The sequence below is a fragment of the Kogia breviceps genome, chromosome 6 (assembly GCF_026419965.1).
Source record: "Kogia breviceps isolate mKogBre1 chromosome 6, mKogBre1 haplotype 1, whole genome shotgun sequence".
Classification (NCBI taxonomy): Eukaryota; Metazoa; Chordata; class Mammalia; order Artiodactyla; family Physeteridae; genus Kogia; species Kogia breviceps.
Genome location: NC_081315.1, coordinates 21,978,656 through 22,000,953, shown reverse-complemented (window position 1 = coordinate 22,000,953; position 22,298 = coordinate 21,978,656). Strand labels below are relative to the sequence as shown.

At 37.2% G+C, this 22,298-nt stretch overlaps 1 protein-coding gene across 3 annotated transcripts in view; it reads right to left on the bottom strand.

The window, feature by feature from the left end:
* Positions 1–22,298, bottom strand: part of ELMOD2 (ELMO domain containing 2) — a 45,187-nt gene that overhangs the window by 14,648 nt on the left and 8,241 nt on the right. The window contains exons 1-6 of one of the 3 annotated variants that reach the window (XM_067035570.1): positions 13,722–13,887; positions 12,853–12,935; positions 12,447–12,594; positions 10,500–10,528; positions 1,894–1,991; positions 197–326 (exon numbers count right to left, since the gene is read on the bottom strand). In XM_067035570.1, the coding sequence (XP_066891671.1) occupies positions 197–326; positions 1,894–1,991; positions 10,500–10,528; positions 12,447–12,588 (399 nt within the window). In that variant the 5' untranslated portion in view covers positions 12,589–12,594; positions 12,853–12,935; positions 13,722–13,887. Of the gene's footprint in view, positions 1–196; positions 327–1,893; positions 1,992–10,499; positions 10,529–12,446; positions 12,595–12,852; positions 12,936–13,721; positions 13,888–22,298 lie in introns of those variants that run through there. The other 2 variants (XM_059067526.2, XM_067035569.1) reach the window with 2 other exon arrangements.

Sequence of the window (22,298 nt, the reverse complement as noted above, 5' to 3'; positions counted from 1 at the left end):
GAATCTATTTCATTTATGCCTATCAGGAAATTATAAAAATAGTTAACTAAAAATCTTTCACCAATATAATAAAATTCTCTGAGAGGCAAAGAAATCAGATGGCTGTGTAAGCCTCCAGATTCTCCACACAGGCCTTACTAGCTCAAGCCTGATTTATTTTCCAGTGTAACTCTAAATACAGAACACCAAAACTTACCTTGAGAAGCAGTTTTTCATGTTGCAGGTTATCAGAATCATATGGTTTTTTTCTCACACTTTCTACATCCAAATAGAGCTGTTTATAACCAGATATCTGTAATAAGCATGCCTTCATACAGATTTTAAAACTGAAAATGATAAAAGTTATTATTTTTTTAAAGTCGTACCTTCTTATCACAATAAAGTAATGCCTTCCATAGCTTGTGGTTCATATGTCTATTTAGAAAGCACTCCCTAGCTTTTGGTTTAATACAATAAGCATCAAGAGCCTCTGTAAACACAAAACATTATACAAAGTATCATGCAAGATATGATAGAACACGGCCTACAAAGAGGGAAAGACAGGTAGGAAAGGCAAACTTCCCAAACTGCAAACTTTGTAAATCCTTGATTCGTTCACTTCTTTTCATGCTTTCTCTGGGCAATCTCATGTGTTCCCAAATCTTTATTGTGAGACACTACCAGCAGACCTAATTTTCCAAGGATATAGCAACATACAATGCCATGACAGGTTCTCCCAGCGCTTCCAAACACAACAGCTTATCTTCCCTTAAGAGGCATGCTCTTTCTCAACTCTAAATCCATTAATGGAATCACTAAGCACTAGTTCCCCAAGCTAGAACGCTCCGAGTTCTGACCTTCCTCTCTATCAACGATACATCAAAAGGTCCCTGAGCCCTTATCCTTTCTAGCTCTGAAATGTCCCTCAAAGCCCTCATCATATGTATCCATTTACCCTGGTGTATTTATGGCTTCATCATCTCTTGCCTGAATGACTCAGTTTCCTGACTGTTCTGTCTTTATTCCTTCTACCAGCCTCCCACTTCTTCAAATTTACCCTTCATCTTCCTAAAATACATATCTGATAATGTAGCTTGTTTGCTTAAAAAAAAAAAAAGAATCAGAGGACAACATGTAAATCTCTCAGTGTGGCATGCAAGCCTCCTTGCAATATATATCTGATCTTGCACTCCACTCACTTCTCCAACCTCTGCTCTGCGCCTATTCAGCGCTCCAGCTACAAAGGACTCCCTGTCATTCCCAGATACTCAAGGACTCTGTGTCTTTTTGGCACCTTCCTCTTCACGGAACGTCCTCCCCTACCCATTCAACAAGGTCCAGCTCAAACGTTACCTCTTCTGTGGACTTAGCGTCACAGTTCTCTCCTGTACCCTCTCCTGCTTCAGCCCAAGTAAATCACTCCTTCCTCAATATTTACAAAGAAAATACCAAATGAAGAAAAGCTTGCTAAATATTTACTATCTCAACATACGTGTGCTGGGAACACAGAAATGTAGTCAGTCAAATCAAGTAAGAGCAAATCAATGACTACAGTACAATGGGTTAAATGTAGGATAGAGGACCTTCCTGGAGGAGGACAGAGGAACTGAATTTTGAAGGACAAGAAGGACACAGGAGTCATTATTTAAGTTTGGGAAAGTAATGGTAAGTTACCTTAGAGAAGGCAGATGATAAACTGGCAAGAGTACTGGACTGGGAACCCAGAGATATAGGTTTTAGTCCTGCTTCCATCACTCACCTCTCTGGACCTCACTTCCTCATCTAGTGAAGTGAAAGGGTTGAATTAGATGATCTCCACAAACCCTTCAGCTCTAATGTTTCACAACTGTGTGAGATCTCCGGCCTCACAGGATGTAAGCATACAATAAATGAGAACACCGTAAAAACACATACCTGCCATCCTTCTCAGGGTTAATATTCTTTTCCTTCATTATATCTACTACACATCTGTCCACTTCACTCTGCACAACAAGTGTCGCTTTCTGTAAGACCTATTCGTGTGAAACAAAGCTGAATGAGAAAAATCCCCTATTGCTGAAAAAGAATAGTATGTTTGGAGGTATTTAGTCAACTTCATAATGTGTGTATTAAAATGCAAAACCAAATGAAACCGAATTTGTTTCAAATTTTCAGTAGGGCTAAAATCATACATACATAAAATAGGAGAGAAGCATCATGATGTATTAGATGAAGTCTTCCTTAACTGAGAATCAAGAGGTTCTAAGCCAATGAGTTCTTAGCAAATAAGCTCCCACCACAGTATGCTTATGAAGCAAATACTTTTTATAAAATTCTAAAATTACATCATAAAAATATATGTACAAAAATTTTAATGCAGAAGGAAAAGAATTTAAATTTTAAATGCAGAAGAGCAAAAAGAAGAAAAGTCAAATAATCTTGTCAATCCTACCACCAGAGATAGCCACTGGTAACAGATTAGCAGATATCCTACCAGTCTTTTTTTCTATGCATATAAAACAGATTTCTTAAATAATATGTCTTATAAATGTCCCCTGGATCCTTCCTCTCAAGAAATAAGCAAGTTCAGGCCTTCTTTACCCTTAAAAAGTTTCTTTAACTCTTATCCCTCTTTAAGCTACTATCAAAATTCCATCTGATATTCCTTATACTCCAGACAAAATAATCTAATCATACTTGGAGTTATGCTTCTGCATATCCTGGGCCTTTCTTCTGGAATGATCCTTTTCCCAATCTCTAGACATATCAATTCCTCCCATTGCTAAGCTAGTTCACATACCAGATCCAGGAAGCTTTCCCTGATTCTATTCAAGTGGAAGTAACCTCTCCTCTCTTGGAATCTGCATAATAATGTACCTGTAACCTTTCTGTGACTCTTATCACTTTCTACAGTATAGTTATTTTTATATATTAAGTGGAAAATTCTCTGAGGGCAGAGACTGTATCTAACTCATTTTTTCATATCCTGTATAGAAGAGATAACAGACATATAATTATCGAACGGAGATATCTGACAGATGAAAACCTTAAGAAAGGCAACGGTTTCAGTAAAAGTCATGTACAGCTATTCCATTACTTTTCTTTAAATTGAGGTTAATTTAAATACAGTGAAAGGAATGGATGTTGCATATTCAGTTTGACCAGTTTTGACAAATGCATATACCCAAATAATCCACATCCCTATCAAAATATAGAACATTTCCGTCACTGCAAAGTTCCCTCATGCCCCTTCCCAATCAATCCCTCCCCCAACAAGCCCCCACTGTTCTGCTTTCTATCACCATAACTTTGTGGTGTGCATATAAATGGAATCATAAAGTATGTACTCTTCTGTGTCTGCCTTATTTTGCTCAACATAACGTTTCTAGAATTCATCCACATTCTTGCTTTCATCAGTAATTTGTTCCTTCCAATTGCTGAGTACTATTCCATTGTATGACTACACCTCAGTTTGCTTAACTCATTCTCCCGGTGATGGGTATTTGCATTGCTTCCAATTTTAGACTACTATGAATAATATTTTTTGTCTTTGTGAAGTGACTATTCGAGGCTCTTGTCCTTTTAAAAATTGTGTTGTCTTTTTCTTACTGAGTTCTAAAAGTTCTTTGCGAGATATAAATCCCTAATCAGATATATGTGCTGCAAGTATTCTGTCTTGCCAATTCATTTCTTAAAGGTGTCTCTGATAAGTAGTTTTTATTTTGATGCAGTCTAATTTTTTTATTTTTTAAAGCGCTGTGTCTTCTCTAAAAGACATTTTTGCTTAACCCATGGTAGAAGATGTATATTCTCCTATGCTTTCTTTGAGAAGCCTTAAAGTCTTGGTTTAAACATAGGTTTAAAGTCCATATCAAATTAATTTTCTTGTGTAGAGGGAGATAGGAGCCTCCCCTCCCCCAATTTGGATATCCAGTTGTTCCAGCACTATTTATTCATTTTCCAATACTTTCCTGTCCTCACTGAATTGCTTTAGCATCCTTGTTAAAAATTATGTACGGTCTATTTTTGTTCTCTCATCTGTTATATTTATCTATTTGCCTAGAAAGTCTTGAAGTCAGTATAAATCTTCTTTGTTCTTTTAGAAGATTATTTGGGCTATACTAGTTTCCTTAAAATTCTGTATAAACTTTAAATGAGCTTGGCACTCCCTTCAAAAATAGCTTGCTGGGATTTTGATTGGAATTGCATTGAATCCATAGGTCGGTTTTGGGATCAGCATCTTAAGAATACTGACTCTTCCAATTGATGAACACAGTGTATCTTTCCATTTCAAGTTTCCTCAGGAAAACGAGTTGTAATGTGGACATCTCGCATAGCTTTCGTTATATTTATCCCTGAGTATTTTACATTTCTGGATGCTACTGTAAGTGGAACTGTTCTTTTTTTGTTTTCCAAAAGTTTGCTCTTAACATATGGGGACATACTGTGTCCTATGACATTGCCAAATTCATTTAACAATAATGCTGGTAATTTTTATAGATTTCTTAGGATTTTTTACACTCACAAACTATGTCATCTCTTAATAGACAGTTTATTTCTTTTTCAATCATTAAGTCTTAGATTTCTTTTCTTTCCCTTACTACACTGCCTAGGACCTTTAGCACAATGCTGAATAAAAGGAGAGTAAACATCCTCCCCTTGTTCCCAACTGAGTGTGGAGGGCATTCAATATTTCAGTGTTGTATACCTATCATGCAGGGTTTTCACAGATGGCCTTTAATAGGAGGAGGAAGTTCCTTTTACTCCTAGTTAGTTGAGTGTTTTTGACCATGAATGGGTATTGGGTTCTGCCAGTTTTCAGTCTCTACTCAAATCATCTTATTTTTCTAATTTACTTTGTTAATGTGGTAAGTTACACTCATTGATTTTGAAAATGTAGTCATGACATATTATTCTTTTCATATATTACTGGGATCAATCTGCTAATGAAGAATTTTTGTATCTATATTCAAGAAGGATATTGATTTGTAATTTTCATTTATTACAGTGTCCTTGTCTGGTTTTAATATCAGGATTATACTGGCCTCATAAAATGTGTTTCTACTCGATTTTCTAGGAGCTTATGTAATAGCAGTATTATTTTTTCTTCTTAAATGTTTGATAAGAGTTCACTAGTGAAGCTAATATTGGAAGATTTTTTTGTGCAAAATGTTTACAGATTCCATGTATTAGGTATATGGCTATTTCAATTGTTTCCTTTGTTAAGTTTTGCTAAACTGCGTTTTTCAAGCACTTTGTCTCTTTCATTTAAGCTATAGACTTCATCAGCATCAATCTGTCCATAGCACCTCCTTATACTTAGTGACTACAGGCTGTGGTGATGCCCCCTCTATCATTCCTGATATGGGCAATTTGGGCTTTCTCTCTTTCTTGATCAGTGCTCCTAGAGGGCTATTAATATTACTAAATTTTTCAAAGAATCAACTTTTGAGCTTGGTGATATTCCCTATTTTTATGTTTACTATTTTGTTAATTTTTTCTTATTTTCATTATATCCTTTATTTACTTTGGGTTTAATTTTCTCTCTTCTAGTTTCTTAAGGTATAAGCATAGCTCACTGATTTCAGGCCTTTAAAAACTGCTTTGTGTGTACTCTACAAATTCTGATATGCTGTGTTTTCATTACCATTCACTTCAATTCTCTTTTTAAATTTCCCTTGTGAGTACTTCTGTGATCCATGGGTTACTCAGATTCTTAATTTCCAGATATTTGGGGATTTTCTACATGTTATATTTTTCTTATTTCTTTTTTTAAAAATTAATTAATTAATTTTGGGGGGCTGCGTTGGGTCTTCGTTGCTGCACGCGGGCTTTCTCTAGTTGCGGCAAGTGGGGGCTACTCTTTGTTGTGGTGCATGGGCTTCTCATTGCAGTGGCTTCTCTCGTTGCAGAGCACAGACTCTAGGCATGTGGGATTCAGTAGTTGTGGCATGTGGGCTCAGTAGTTGTGGCTCGTGGGCTCTAGAGCGCAGGCTCAGTAGTTGTGGCACACGGGCTTAGCTGCTCCGTGGCATGTGAGATCTTCCCAGACCAGAGACCGAACCTGTGTCCCCTGCATTGGCAGGCAGATTCTTAACCACTGCACCACCAGGGAAGTTCTCTTATTTCTAACTGAATGCTGTTGGAGACAGAAAACATACTCTGTATGCATTCAGCCTTCTGAAACTTACTAAGACTTAAAAGACCCAGTATATATCTATATGACTGTTCCATGTGTACTCGGGAATATGTATTTTGCATTTGTTGGGTGTAGCACTCTATAAATGTCAATTAGGTCAAGATGGTTAATCGTATTGTTCAAATTGTATAGAGCCTTCCAATTTTTTTTTCTTGTTGTATTATCATTTATTGAGAGAATGCAGTAAAGTTTCCAGCTACAATTGTGGGTTCATATATTTCTCCATCTAGCTTTGTCTATTTTGGCTTCAAGTATTTGGCAGCTTTGCTAATAAGTGTATACACATTTAATACTGTTATGTTTTCTTGATAAATTTGCTGTTTTATCATTACAAAAAAAAAAAAAGATTTAGTCTCCTGTAACACTCTAGGTTTATATTTTCTAAAAGAAAGGCCACAAAAGCTTTTTTATGCTTATTGTTTGCACGGTACATGCTTTTACTTTCTATTTGTTTGTGACTTTATGTTTAGAGTATGCTTCTTGAAATAACATTCAGTTACTTGGGTTTTGCTTTTTTTATCCATCTGTCAATCTCTGGCTTATTCTCTAAACTTTTGGTAGATCTTTGGTTCCTAATCAAAAACAAAATAACAGCTGGATGGAGGAGAAATATAACCCATTACATTTTCTAAGTTCTCATGTATCCCAACATTGTCTAAGTTCTCATGGAGCTCATGAAGGTATATTCAATACTGGAATATACAGGACTTAAAGAATTTCTTAGGTCAGCAATTCTAAAACTTTCTCTTTTAACCTAAAACTACGTAAGTATACAAAGACCCTTTTCCCCAATGATGTTTACTTCAGAGCTAAAGAAGAAGTAGGTGATAATAAACAACAAGAAAGCAACATATACAAATCACTTATCATATATTTTGTAAGAAAATAATATATGCTTATGCATATGATTTTATTACAAAATAACATTCAATAAACATAAAAGTAATCTAGTCTTTTTTATGACACCTATTGATGGTAAGTTACAAATTATATGACTAGCCAAATTATATTTATAGCCAACAAACATAAACAGTAAGTTTCACCATGCAAGCAAATCTGGGGAAATTATATATATACATTTGTGTTAGTGTAACCAGAGTGTGAATGTTTCATTTTTGAACCACAATGCCTATGTGGTTATATACTTAAAGGTTAGGTACTTAAAGTCTAATTTTGGAAAATTAGAGACCAAAAAAATATGCAAATGTGCATTACTATACCATCAATGCACAAACAAGTAAACTGATGCTATAAAACTAAACTATCATTCAATAGCTAGAATGTTATCATTACTATTTAAGAGCTAAGACGGCAGCTCTAACCAAACAACAGCCAGTCAAAACCACGATTAGACTGACAGTGTTCTTTCCCTAAATTTCAAATTTTTCAAATACCCATATATGCATAAAAGTACAGTGGAGCTCTGCAACACTACCATACATTGAATAGCAGCCAGACCTCTTAGCAGAATACTGAACTAGACTCCTCAAGTTCTAAAAAGGTTTTCATTTTCATTTATAAATCCCAAAGTTTTAATAATCCTTAATATATAATTGATAAGTGGTTGGTCCTAATGTAAAATATAAGCAAATGAGACTCAATTTTTAACAATCAAGGAAAGAATTTCCACTACAGAACAATTCACAACCCAATAGGACCACTCTATCACTGCTTTAGGGAACTGGCCTTAATAGATTAAAATCACTTTTATTCACAGCAATCATTGGTAATGTTAGGTATTTAAATAACTAAGAGGTTTTCATGCATATTTTAAACTTCTAAAAATTTTGTGGTGTATGTTGGTTTAATCCCATCATCACTAACATAATATTAGTGATACCTATCAGGTACTGGGTATTCTCTTAGGCTGCTTTCATTATAATAATATTTCTAATCCTGAAACAACCATGTGGATATTAATACCTCCTTTGACAATGAGAAAATGAGTAACTTGCACAAACAACTAGAAAGTGATACAATCAGAATCTGAACTCAGATTTTTTTCACAGGAATATAAAAGTAGAGCAGGTTAATAAAAATATCACAAAATCAGAATTCAGTTTTACTCTACAAAGTAAATGAAATATACAAATGAGACCCAATACACACCATAAATTGTATATTTAAACTGATGAGACTTCCTCCATAAGGTTATTGACAAGTTTACCTTAGATTTAAAACCGCAAGAAAGCAAAGCTCCTGTGATTTAATTCAGTAAGTGTTTAACTACTCATTTGTTGACTATTCCTTTTAAGTATACCCTCCAAAACACAATTAGTAATTTATATTTTTAAATAATAAAATCATAAGAATACAATTTTAATGTTTACTTTTCAAGTGAACTTTAATTGCCAGAAAATGAGATAAAAGATAATGAACATTTTATTTTCTTTAACTTGTAACCACTACCTTAAAGCCTCCAAACACTTCAGCCCACATTTACCTCTTCCATCTCTAAATGCCTGTTTTTAATTACATTAGATTTCAGTCTTTTTTTTATATATATATATATACCAAAGACCCAGGTGGAATGTCGAACATATGGCAATCATTCAAATCTTCACTCAAGGATTTGACTAAGGCACTAGAGTTCTTAAAAAGTATCATCTTGTGTGCAAGACCCTTAAGTTTGGGGTAATTTTACCACATATAAAATCCTAATAATAAATTTTATGACCAAAAATGTCATTACAATCAATTTTGGTAATGATGGTTACACAGAGAGATGTGAAAGTGAGTTCCCAGTTCCAGAAACCCTCCAGAGGTTCATCTACAATTTATGATACTGTTACTTTGTGAAATTGCATCCTAAGTTTCAATTAATGGAACAATACGGGTGGATAGGTATAAACAAATTTTTAGAACGAGCAACTTGTTAACTTTCTAGATCCCTACAGTCTCATTTTTTAAAAAGAGAATATTAATCATTTTATAGGATTCTAAACAAAGGGGTAGGACTCTAGACTCTTCTCCCCTCCCTGGTATTCATTCAGGTATATGAGTTATTCCCATATTGACCACTCATAAATAAAAGACTAACTAAATCAGTAAAGCACCTATTTTATAGGTCACTCTCCAAAACTGAACAGATATGCTTGCAATATTCAGCAGTGTCCATTTTCTTTCCGGCATGAATCAGTAACTCATATTAATATCACTAGACAGTAGCAAATCAACAATTTTTGACCCTATATTCTCGATCCACATTGTACATCATGACCAAATACAAACATATATATGGATATATAAAAGAGATAGATGCATACACAGATAACTAAAATTAAATTTTCATGAAACCATATTTAACCTTACTACGACTGCTGTTTTCTAATTATTTTCTATTCCATTCCTTTTGTTGTTGTTGTTGTTGAATGCTGGCTGTGAACTACCATGGGATTTCAAATAATGGTCTACATGTTCCATACTCTAACTTTGCCACACCAAATAATCTATATATATAGAAAAAAAATTGCGAAACATTATAGGGAAGCATGTGGTAGGCCGAATTATTGGTCCCTGTTTTTCACTTCTGTGTAACTGAATTATACACCCACATGCATAACATGGCCTCATGGTGGGCATAATGTATTTTCCCACCCCTTGACTTGGGCTTGGCCATGTAACTTACTTTAGGGATATTAATGGACACGACACAAGAAAACTTAAAATATGCCTCTGTGGCTGGACGTGCAACGATCAACTGTGAGAAGAATATTTCCCAGGTACCTTTTCAACCTAGGTCCCACAATGAGACAACTGCAACACACCTGAACTTGGCACCAGCTTGAAGAAGAGCCTCTCCAGTTGGCCCAGAGACACATTAGCAAGAAATAAATAATGCATTTATTTATAATGCATTTATATAATAAACCTATGCCCTGAGATTTTATAAGTTTGTTACACAGCAGCAGCTGACTAATAAACAGTATGAGGTATGACTTATTTTGGATCAAAAGGTACATGACCCAGGATTTTCTATAACTATCCAAACCTATCCTAAGGACACAGTCTATGAGAAAGTTTTCCCCCTAAGACCCTGCTTTCCCAAAAGCTAACAAGCTTTGAGGTAAAATAAGCAAAAATTCAGAACAGAAAAAATTATTCAAATACCTTCTCTTTGTGCACAAGTAGTGTACAGAAACATATACATACACACAAAAAAAAGGTTTTAAAAACTAGAATATTTCTTCTAAGGTGGGAACATTTCACTCAATACTCTTTACAGCAAAGACTCTTCTAGTAGGACATTAAAAATAATTCACTCTAAAATTGAGGCATTCTTTTAAAGAAAAAGTATCTCCAAGTTAAGTTGTCTAGAATAATCACCTTGATATAATCCTACCTTATTCTTGGAGTATGTCAAGGAATTTTCTAAAATGAAAAAAAAGAAAAGACTATTATTACTTAAATGCTGTTTGTGAATTACTCCGCAAACAAACAGTATAAATATCAAGCCAGTAATAAGTTACTTTAATAGTTCCAGAAGATATAATTTCTACATGAATAACATAGCAGACATTTAAAAATTTTATTACAGTATGATTCCAAAATTCTCAAACCAACACACATACCAGAGCCAAAGAGGTAAGACCAACCTAATTTCCCCAGAATCATCTGTTTCTGTGCAGACACCCAAGTGTCTACTAACTGCTGCAAATTCATCCATGGCTGCCTCAGAATAGCTTGGGTTCCAGAAACTCATCTTAAGAATACAGTGAGACTCATCTTAAGAATACAGTAAGAGTGCTCTATACTACCTTTTCATGTGTTAGCCTTATGAAGTAAGCGTTAATATTTGAAGAGCTAGCAAACAAAAAATACAACAAAGGGGCAAAAAGGAAGACTGGACAACCATTCTCTAACTAGACAAAAAGCAAAACAGCTTTTTCGTTCTTACTTTTTGCTTCATGAATCACAAGAACTTTTTTTTTACTGGTCTATTTACAAATTTTTCTGGGAAATAGTAAACAGTCTCCTTTTCTCAGCAATTTGAAAAATTCAAGAAAAATGTTCTTGCTGCAAAATAAAGTCTTAAAATGTTCTTCCCCCATAATATAAAAAACCGATCAATACTACTAAGAGTTCTTATCAAGAGGTACTTTGCTCTTCTCAGAGCAGTCAAAAGGGCAAATCAAAAGAGCAGGCAATAATTTAAGTCAGCTACAAAGTTGTGAAAAATCTAGGGAAGTAATTAAACGTCAATCATCTAGCTGCCCTGAGGCTTACTCTCTCCTTACTCTGCCATTCTCCCCGTTGTCTTGGCTACCAACACCCACTCCTCAAATTTTACAGGGGTGGATTGATTTCTTAGTTGAAGCACACTTGTTCAACACAAAAGAGGTTGTGGTTAAGTCCTGATTTTCCATCTGACCCAGTGAACATGAACTGCAGCCCATCCCTGGTCTGCCTCACTCTGGCCAAAGAGAAATGACCTCAATCATATTTCTCACTCATCTGTGTTCTAAGTTAAAGCCATATTTTCAAATAAGTATTGAAAGCTGATCAATTTTAGAAGGTACCAGAGCAGCACTGTCCAATAGAAATATAATGCAAACCCAAATGCGAACCACATATGTACCTTAACGTTTTCTAGTAGCCATATTAGAGTAAAAGAAACAGATAAAAGTAATGTTAATATATTTTAACCCCATAGATCCAAAATATTATCATTTCAACATACAATGAATATAAACAATTATTAATGAGATACCTTTACATTCATATAAAGCCTTTGAAATCCAGAGTATATTTTCTGGTTCTGCACATTCAATTCAGATTAATCATATTTCAAGTGTTCAATAGCCCCCTGTGGCTATTGGCTACAGTATGGGACAGGGCAGATTTTTAGTCTAATAATCTTTCCTAGGGATCTCTAGATACCTGTTATTATTCTTTCATGAACTGCATAAGAGATTAAAAGACTGAAGGATGCTGAATATAAAAATGGATCTCCTTCACTGAAGTGAACATTCCAAAGGGCTTATAGAAGTATAGAGAGTTTTCTCTAGAAAGTAGGCTGCAACCATAATCTAGGGTAAAACTGATGAATTTCAGGAGCCAGAGAAGGTAATTCTTTGCACAGATGCAGAATTAAATAATAGTTTCTTTTTCTATAGAATCAGTTTTAGAGCTGGAAGGATTCAAAGTGAGATTTCAAAGATCATGAAACTGAGATTAAGTAACTTGATCGTGATACGCAAGCGCTATTGTCACTATCAGTACTGAGAAAAATATTCATTCAGAGTTAAATTTTTATCGTTTTTAATTATCCTTTTTCGAAAAACATTACCTATCCTGTGTGTCCTTTGTGCACCTACATAGGTATCAAAAATTCGCTGCAATTCACATTTTCCAGTCATCTGTCGTAAGAGCCATTTCATCCAAAATCGAAAGAAGTGCCCATAGAAGAACTCCCACAAAGAAATAAACATTTTTTCCTGGAGAAGGAAATATATGACAGGTTTAACGACCTTAAATTGGATTTAGAAAAAGAGAAAAAATTAGTTTATCCAACTCATCAAATCCCAAATTATATTAATAGATATGTTGTTCCATTGTGTCTATTTTGTAGTAGTGTTTAGGCATCTAAGAAAACAATGCCAGGTGTAATATATACCATTTAGATTAATTAAGATGCTGGCCAAATGGTTAATTTATCATTTTAAACAATTAACTGTAAAAATCAAACTACTTACTTAGATTCAAGCTCTCAGGTCACTATTTAATTTCTTACTCTTTGAGAATAGGGCTCAACAGTTCAAGAACAAAAGGACCCCACCTAAAGCACCAATTAAATCAAATATACCACATATCAGAATTGTTTGTATAAGGAATAAGTCTTCTTAACCCCTGTGGATAATTCCAGTTACAGCTGTCCCACAGTCAGGTGACGGTAGCAAATAAAAACACTACATATGGCTTACAAGTGAAGTACACAAACTGAACACGGAGTAGATCACACCCTGGCTAATTGCTGATTTTCCATTCAACAGGTGAAGGGCGGAAATACTAAGAAGAGTAACAGACTACACCCTCGATAAAACTGAATCTTTATGCCATAAGAAAATTCTTCGGCTCCTAAATGAAGCGGGGTCGGGTAAATTAAAGTCAGGAGGAGTTACTTAAAAACAAAAATGCTCATCTCTTTCCTGCCTTAAACATTCCCACAGATAGATCATTTCCCGAGGGACTGTCAAATTCGAGATCCCCGCAGGTCAGTGCAGAATCAGTGCACAGAGACTGGCTGAACTGTGATGTTAAAATGAATCCATCTGGTCCGCGCTCATCAAGACAAAAGAAGCCGCACTGCCAAGCGGAGGGAACGCCAGCCTCACGGCGCCTGAGCTCCCCAGCCCTCGGGGAGCCGCTGCTGCCGAGCCCCCCTCCCGGAGCCTGGCCGAGCCCAGCTCGCGCCCTGCCCGCGAGTGGGAGGGAACCGGTCGCACAAAGCCCCGCCGGCCCGGCAGCCCCGCGAGACTTTCCGTAGGACATCGCGGGGCTCGCGTGCCTTCAGCGCAGCCGCACGCAAGCTGCACCGGGCGAGAGAAAAAGAAACAGCAGCCACCTCACGGGAACGGGAAGAACTAGGAGGAGCTGGAGCTGCCTCGGTTTCCCCCACTGCAAACTGCCGGCAACGGAAACGACGCTACTCGCGGTACACTCCCTGCAAGCACCGCGACCCGGAAGTCGGGGAGCGAAGCGGCGGGAACGCCTTCCCCGGCACACTGCCCGGCCCCGCCCCGCCCGGCCGCCCTCTCCGATTGGCTGGAGCTCCACCAATCGCTATCTCTGAAAGGATGTAGAGCTGGGCTGCCCCGCCGCGCGTGCTCGGATTCTAGGGACGCCCGACGGTTTCCCTGGCAACTACTACCTTGAGGCACGCCCCGTTCTTGGCAGAGCCGCTCAGTAGATTTTTCTCGCCTTAAATTTCAGGTCTTTTGCGCAAGCTGAAACGGTGTACTACTCCTAGATTCCAAGCACGGGAGAAGCGATGTTCTTTGTGTAACTTTCATACCAACAAGGTTACAAGAACGCTTTCACCTGCATTTAATCTTAATTCTGTGAAGTAATTAGTAACAGTCCCACTTTATGGATTAGGAAACAGAATTGACGTTGAATGACTTGCCCGTGACTACTACTACGTGGCAGATACGGAGAGCCCTGTACGTTGAGTAAAGAAGTTTAGACTTTGTCCTGTAATGATAAACATCTAATAGTACATGGAACATTTATTCCTTAACTGGTTTTCTTGAAAAAGTAACTTATGCACATGATTTTTAAAAAAAAAATCCAACCTCAAACAGTACATTCATTAATTCAAGTATCTGTTGATTGGCCGTTGGTGCACCAGGCAGTGTTCTAAGAGGGAGTCATACATTAAATAAATGCAAATATTTAGTATGTCAAGTGGTACTAAAGGGGTATTAGGGAAGGGAGGGAGAATTTCTACATACAGTGTAGACAGGGGAGTCTCCGTGTTAAGGTGACATTTGACCAGTGTTCGGAATGAAGTAAGCGAGTGAGAGTATCTGGAGGAAGAGTATTCCAGACACTATAAAGGCAACTGCAAAGACATACTTCATAAGGTGGAGGAATAGCAAGAAGGGCAGTATGCCTGGAAGAGAAAGAACAAGGGGAGAGTAAAATACAAGTACAAAGGACAATTTACACTGAAAAATAACTTCCACCCACCCATGCTCAACTCCTAGTCCCTCAGCCCCCTTTCTCGAAAGCAACCAGTATGAGTTGCTTGTTTGTACCTTCAGGGACATTCTATGCAAATATATATATATATATATATATATATATATATATATATATATACATACACACACACACCCTCCATCCCCTTGTTAGCACAAACTGAAGCAGCAGTACACATTTTTCCACACCTCAACCAATATTTTTTTACAGGTACTAATTGTAAAACGCTAGACATGTGAAGGGTACATAAGCCATCATCCCTGCCCCATAGAAGCAACTAACTTGGTAATGAAATCTGGACATATACTATAATAATTAACAGACTCGGATCTTGAAAGGAACTTAAAGATCATCTCAATGAATATTTTTTATTGTACATAAAAAGATTCAGGGCTTCCCTGGTGGCGCAGTGGTTGAGAGTCCGCCTGCCGATGCAGGGGACACGGGTTCGTGCCCCGGTCCGGGAGGATCCCACATGCCGCGGAGCGGCTGGGTCGGTGAGCCATGGCCGCTGAGCCTGCGCGTCCGGAGCCTGTGCTCCGCAACGGGAGAGGCCACCGCAGTGAGAGGGCCCGCGTACCGCAAAAAAAACCCCCACAAAAAAACCAAAAAAACAAAAAAGAAGATTCAGAAAGGCAAAGTACACAGCCAAATTGTCAAATTAAGAACTAGAAACAAACCTATATTTCAGGTGTCTCTCTATTATTACACAAAACTTTCACAGAATAGAAAGTGAGATAATTCTGTAGTACAGTTATAAAATCCTTTGACCTTTTCAGTGCACTACACTGAGAGTTGGGGGCGGGGTGCAGAGAGGAACCCTTCTGCTGGTCCCCATGCTGCCGGCTGGCCCACTTCTATCCATGTTTTTCTCCAAGAGAGGAGAATGCTCCCCTGTTTGGTCAGAGCCTGAGACGTTGGTTGAACTGCGTTTATTGGAAGCAGGATCACTGTCTATTAAAATGCCATGTGCATATGATTTCCTCTTCTCTCTTCCACGAGTTCATTTGCATATAACTAGCAGGTGCAATAAACCAGTCCTGTGCCTCAGGGAAGATTGGCCTTCTGTCTCATCGTATTGTCTTTCTTCTTTGTGGCTGGCTAAAAGGTGCTTACATCCTAAGATAAGAATTCCGGCTTCAAGGAGAAAGTGGGACCTACTTAGGTCTCTGAACTAAATTGTGTGCTTCTACCAGGCCTCATCAGATACACCTACATGGAAGAAAGAGGCTATGGTGTAATGGAGTTTGGTTATATTTTTGTGTAGTACTGAGGAATCTCTGCTTTTCTTGGATTCTCAGATTAAACAACAAAGGCACTGTTGATTTTAGAAACTGTTTAATGGAAAGAGTTGTTTGGTATGACTGTTAATCAAGTTTGTTACAGTGTTTGGGGTTTGATCCATGGAGGACCCAAATAAAATATCAAGCCCTCTTGTGGAGTGTGTGAAGTCTGGAATGCAGCCAGTTTATAATGAGAAGGAAAACTGTATACTCCTTTCACTAACAGTGAAATGGATTACTTCTGCAGAAGCATTAAAAATGTTATGGACAGTGGCAACCCTGACTAGTTTTATGATGATTTTGTGTTGCTCTTTCCTGAAACTAAGTTAGGGGGAACCCCTCGTGTATGGATTCCCCATATAATTTTTTTTTAATGAAAGGACAAGGAAATACACAGAATGCCAAGGCAAATTTGTTCTCACAGCTACTAGTAACGGGGTTTACCAATGAAAAGAAAATGTAAGCTATGCAAAATTAAGCTAATGGGCTGGGGTGAAGATATTAACCAGAACAAAGGAAATAACCATTGAATCAGGTAGAACTATTTATATGATTGTTTTTAAAAAACAAAGGGGGAGGGGTAAAGAAGCAAGAATTTTGACAGATTCCCTACAGAGGGTTTGGTGGCACATTAACAATAGTTGGGAGCAGGGAAAACTATTCAGGCTCCTGTGTCGGCCTCACCTAAGTTAATCTATCAGATGTGTTCCAATTATCCCAGCCTGGATGAGTTTAGGGCTAAGGATGCTGAAATAGGGAAATAGGGTGGATTTAGCACAGAGAAGTTATTTTAATTCATCATTAGGATTGTGGTAGAAAAGGCCAACTAACTTGAGGGTCAAGAAATCATCAATTGACCCCTGTTAGGAGGTCCAAGATTGTATAATATAGTTTATGTTGAGCAGCAGAGGACAGTGGAAAACCTCTGGGGGATTCTCTAACGATGATGCAAAATGTACCATAGTATCATCAGGGGAATGGAAGGGCAATATTAAGGTATGAAAATTGAAGTTTGGAGCAAATGAAAATGTTATGGTAGGGAGCACCAGAATCATGATGAAGCTGAAGCTGGAGAAATAAGAAAGTAGGAACTACCCAGTGCCTCCTTTTATCTGAATCTGTAATTACAGTGGATGTGATGAAGTTCCTTGTCACTACCAGCTTAAAGCCAAATGTCTTTTAAGAGACAGAGAAGTCTGCCCTTTAGGGATTTTTAATTAGACATGCAAAATGGGAGCCCTGAAAATTGCTCAGACCTTTCTTTGGAGTAAATATCAGGCAGTGTCAGATTGGGGAAGGACACAGGAAATCTCACCTCTCCTTAGGAAACAATGGGAGCAGAATCTCCACTAATGCTTTCTATTAATCCTCTGTGGCCCAGGAGAAAAGACCCATGGGAATAACTGTTAGCCATCATGATTTGAACAAGGTAGTTACCGTGACTTCAATTAGTGTCTGTTCTGCCAAGCACTGTAGAAACTGCCTAAGACAGTTCAACAAGCTAAACAAGCTGCTTTTGTGATAGATTCACCTATGCTACCTTCTTCTTCTTCTTTTTTTTTAAATTTACTTAACTATAGTTGATTTACAATATGGTGTTAGTTTCAGGTATACAGCTTCAGAGTCTTTTCCATTATAGGTTATTATTCAATATGGTTCCATGGGCTATACAGTAAATCCTTGTTGTTTATCTATTTTATGTATAGTGGTATGTATCTATTAATCCCAGACTCCTAATATATTCCCCCTCCCCTTTCCACTTTGGTAAACATAAATTTGTCTTCTACATCTGTGAGTCTGTTTCTGTTTTGCAACTAAGTTGATTTGTATTTTTTTTTTAGATTCCATATATAAGTGATATCATATGATACTTGTCTTTCTCTGTCTGATTTACTTCACTTAGTGTGATCATCTCTGGGTCCATCCATGTTGCTGAAGATGGCATTAGTTCATTCTTTTTTATGGCTGAGTCATATTCCATTGTCTATATGTGCCACATCTTCTTTATCCATTCATCTGTAGTTGGACATTAGGTTACTTCCATGTCTTGGCTATTGTAAATAGTGCTGCTATGAACATTGGGGTGCATGTAACTTTTTTTTTCCGACTTTTCTGGATATATGCCCAGGAGTGGAATTGCTGGATCATATGGTAGTTCTATTTTTAGTTTTTTAAGGAACCTCCAGGCTGTTTTGCATAGTGGCTGCACCAATTAACATTTCCATCGACAGTATGGGAGGGTTCCCTTTTCAGCTATGCTATCTTCTTGATCTCACTCTCAGAGTGAGATCAGTTTGCTTGTGCATGAGAAGGAATGTGTAATATATTTATGGTCCTTCTCCAAGGACATCTGACCTCTCCAGTTCACTGCTACAATTTGGTGAGAGTGGACTTAGACATGATCACCATCAAAATTAATTCATTACACTGATTACATTATGATCATTCCCCACCTTGGAAGGAGAAACTCAGGAGATTTGAGAGCTGTCATGGCACGTATGACTAGCTGAATCAACCTGGTTAAGATTTAAAGCTTATTTTTTAGGTTTCCTTCCCATTTAGGTCACCAGAGAGCACTGAGTAGAGTTCCCTGTGCTATACAGTAGGTTCCCATTAGTTACCTATTTTATACATAGAAGTGTATATATGAAGGATATCTGTATATGTATAACTGATTCACTTTGCTGTACAGCACAAACTAACACAACATGGTAAAGCAATTATACTCCAATTAAAAATTAATTTAAAAATAGGACACATACACATTGGTAAGCAAAACAATGCTTGGAAAATAAAGAAGATGGTAGATTAAATAAAAGATTTAGAGTTTAGTGAAATCAGTGAAATTTCTAAAAATAACTTTGGGCCACCAGAGGTGTTTTATAAATGGTAAACAATAAATTACTCCCCCTCCAGGACTCTGTCAATAAAAAGGAGACACAACACCTTACAGGAATACTTGGCAAGCTATGAAAAATATGTAATGGGTAGTGACCCAAGGATTCTGCTGAGACCCTACAATTCGCACACATTCATACATAATTTTACAAGTTTCTGACACCACAATACATGCAAATTGGAGGCTTTGAATGAAATATAACACTGCCACCTCGTGGCGATCACTGGGATTCTGGGACTCAAAAAGTTCCTGATGAGAGGCAGAGTCAAGATGGCTGTGTGGGAAGACACGGAGTTAGCATCTCCCCACAACTAGGGCGCCTCATGGCCACTGGTGGGAGACTCTGAAGCCCAAGAAGAGGGGAGGAACCCCAAAGTGAACTGGCGGCTTGCGGGACCTTGGTTCACGAGCCCAGGGTCAGGCCGAAGCTCCTGCGGTGGGAGCTCTGAGTCCAAACCACTGGATTAACAGAGAACCTCAGACCCCAGGGAATATTCATCGGAGTGAGATCTCACGGAGTTCCTCATCTCAGCACCAAAACCCAGCTCAACCCAATAGCCTACAAACCCCAGTGTTGGAAGCCTCAGGCCAAACAACTGGTAAGACAGGAACACAATCCCACTCATTAAAAAAAAAAAAAAAAAAATGAGACAGCAAAAAATGTCACAGATGAAGGAGCAAGGTAAAAACCTACAAGACCAAATAAATGAAGAGGAAATAGGCAATCTACCTGAAAAAGAATTCAGAGTAACGATAGTAAAGATGATATAGAATCTCGGAAATAAAGTAGAGGCATGGATTGAGAAAATACAAGAAATGTTTAACAAAGATCCAGAAGAACAAAAGAAGAAACAGATGAACAACACAATAAATGAAATAAAAAATACACTAGAAGGAATCAATAGCAGATTAACTGAGGCAGAAGAACAAATAAGTGAGCAGGAAGACAAAATGGTGGAAATAACTGCGGAGGACCAGAATAAAGTGAAAAGAATTGAAGACAATCTCAGAGACCACTGGGACAACACTAAACGCACCAACATTCGAATTACAGGGGTCCCAGAAGAAGAGAAAAAGAAAGGGTATGAGAAAATATTTGAAGAGGTTATAGTTGAAAACTTCCCTAAAATGGGAAAGAAAAGAGTCACCCAAGTCCAGGAAGCACAGAGAGTCCCATACAGGATAAACCCTAGGAAAAACACACCAAGACACATATTAATCAAACTAACAAAAATTAAATTCAAAGAAAAAATATTAAAATCAGGAAGGGAAAAACAAAAAATAACATACAAAGGAATACCCATAAGGTTATCAGCTGATTTTGTAACGGAAACTCTGCAGGCCAGAAGGGAGTGGCAGGATATATTTAAAGTGATGAAAGAGATAAACCTACATCCAAGATTACTCTACCCAGCAAGGATCTCATTCGATGGAGAAGTCAAAAGCTTTTCAGACAAGCAAAAACTAAGAGAATTCAGCACCACCAAACCATCTTTACAGCAAATGCTAAAGAAACTTCTCTAAGCAGGAAACACAAAAGAAGAAGACCCACAAAACAAACCCAAAACAATTAAGAAAATGGTAATAGGAACATACGTATCAATAATAACCTTGAATGTAAATGGATTAAATGCACCAACCAAAAGACACAGACTGGCTGAATAGACAAAGAAACAAGACCCATATATATGCTGTCTACAAGAGACCCACTTCAGGACTAGGGACACATACAGACTGAAAGTGAGGGGATGGAAAAAGATATTCCATGAAAATGGAAATCAAAAGAAAGCTGGAGTAGCAATACTCATATCAGATAAAATAGACTTTAAAATAAAGAATGTTACAAGAGACAAGGAAGGACACTACATAATGATCAAGGGATCAATCCAAGAGAAGATATAACAATTATAAACATATGCATCCAACATAGGAGTACCTCAATACATAAGGCAACTGCTAACAGCTATAAAATAGGAAATCGACACTAACACAATAATAGTGAGGGACTTCAACACCTCACTTACACCAATGGACAGATCATCCAAACAGAAAAGTAATAAGGAAACACAAGTTTTAATGACACAATAGACCAGATAGATTTAATTGATATTTATAGGACATTCCATCCAAAACCAGCAGATTACACTTTCTTCTCAAGTGCACACAGAACATTCTCCAGGATAGATCACATCATGGGTCACAAATCAAGCCTCAGTAAATTTAAGAAAATTGAAATCATATCAAGCATCTTTTCTGACAACAACGCTATGAGATTAGAAGTCAATTACAGGGAAAAAAATGTAAAAAACACAAACACATGGAGGCTAAACAATACGTTACTAAATAACCAAGAGATCACTAAAGAAATCAAAGAGGAAATAAAAAAATACCTAGAGACAAATGACAACGAAAACACGACTATCCAAAACCTATGGGATGCAGCAAAAACAGTTCTAAGGGGGAAGTTTATAGCACTACAATCCTACCTCAAGAAACAACAAACATGTCAAATAAACAATCTAACCTTACACCTAAAGGAACTAGAGAAAGAAGAATAAACAAAACCTAAAGTTAGTAGAAGGAAAGAAATCATAAAGATCACAGCAGAAATAAATAGAAACAAAGAAAACAATAGCAAAAATCAATAAAACTAAAAGCTGGTTCTTTGAGAAGATAAACAAAATTGATAAACCATTAGCCAGACTCATCAAGAGGGAGAGGACTCAAATCAATAAAATTAGAAATGAAAAAGGAGAAGTTACAACAGACACCGCAGAAATACAAAGCATCCTAAGAGACAACTACAAGCAACGGTATGCCAATAAAATGGACAACCTGGAAGAAATGGACAAATTCTTAGAAAGGTATAACCTTCCAAGGCTGAACCAGGAAGAAATAGAAAGTATGAACAGACCAATCACAAGTAATGAAATTGAAACTGATTAAAAATCTTCCAACAAACAGAAGTCCAGGACCAGATGGATTCACAGGTGAATTCTATCAAGCATTTAGAGAAGAGCTAACACCCATCCTTCTCAAACTCTTCCAAAAAATTGCAGAGGAATGAACATTCCCAAACTCATTCTACCAAAACCAGACAAAGATACTACAAAAAAAGAAAATTACAGACCATGTACAGACCACTCATGAATATAGGGGGAAAAATCCTCAACAAAATACTAGCAAACAGAATCCAACAACACATTAAATGGATCATACACTATGATAAAGTGGGATTTATTCCAGGGATGCAAGG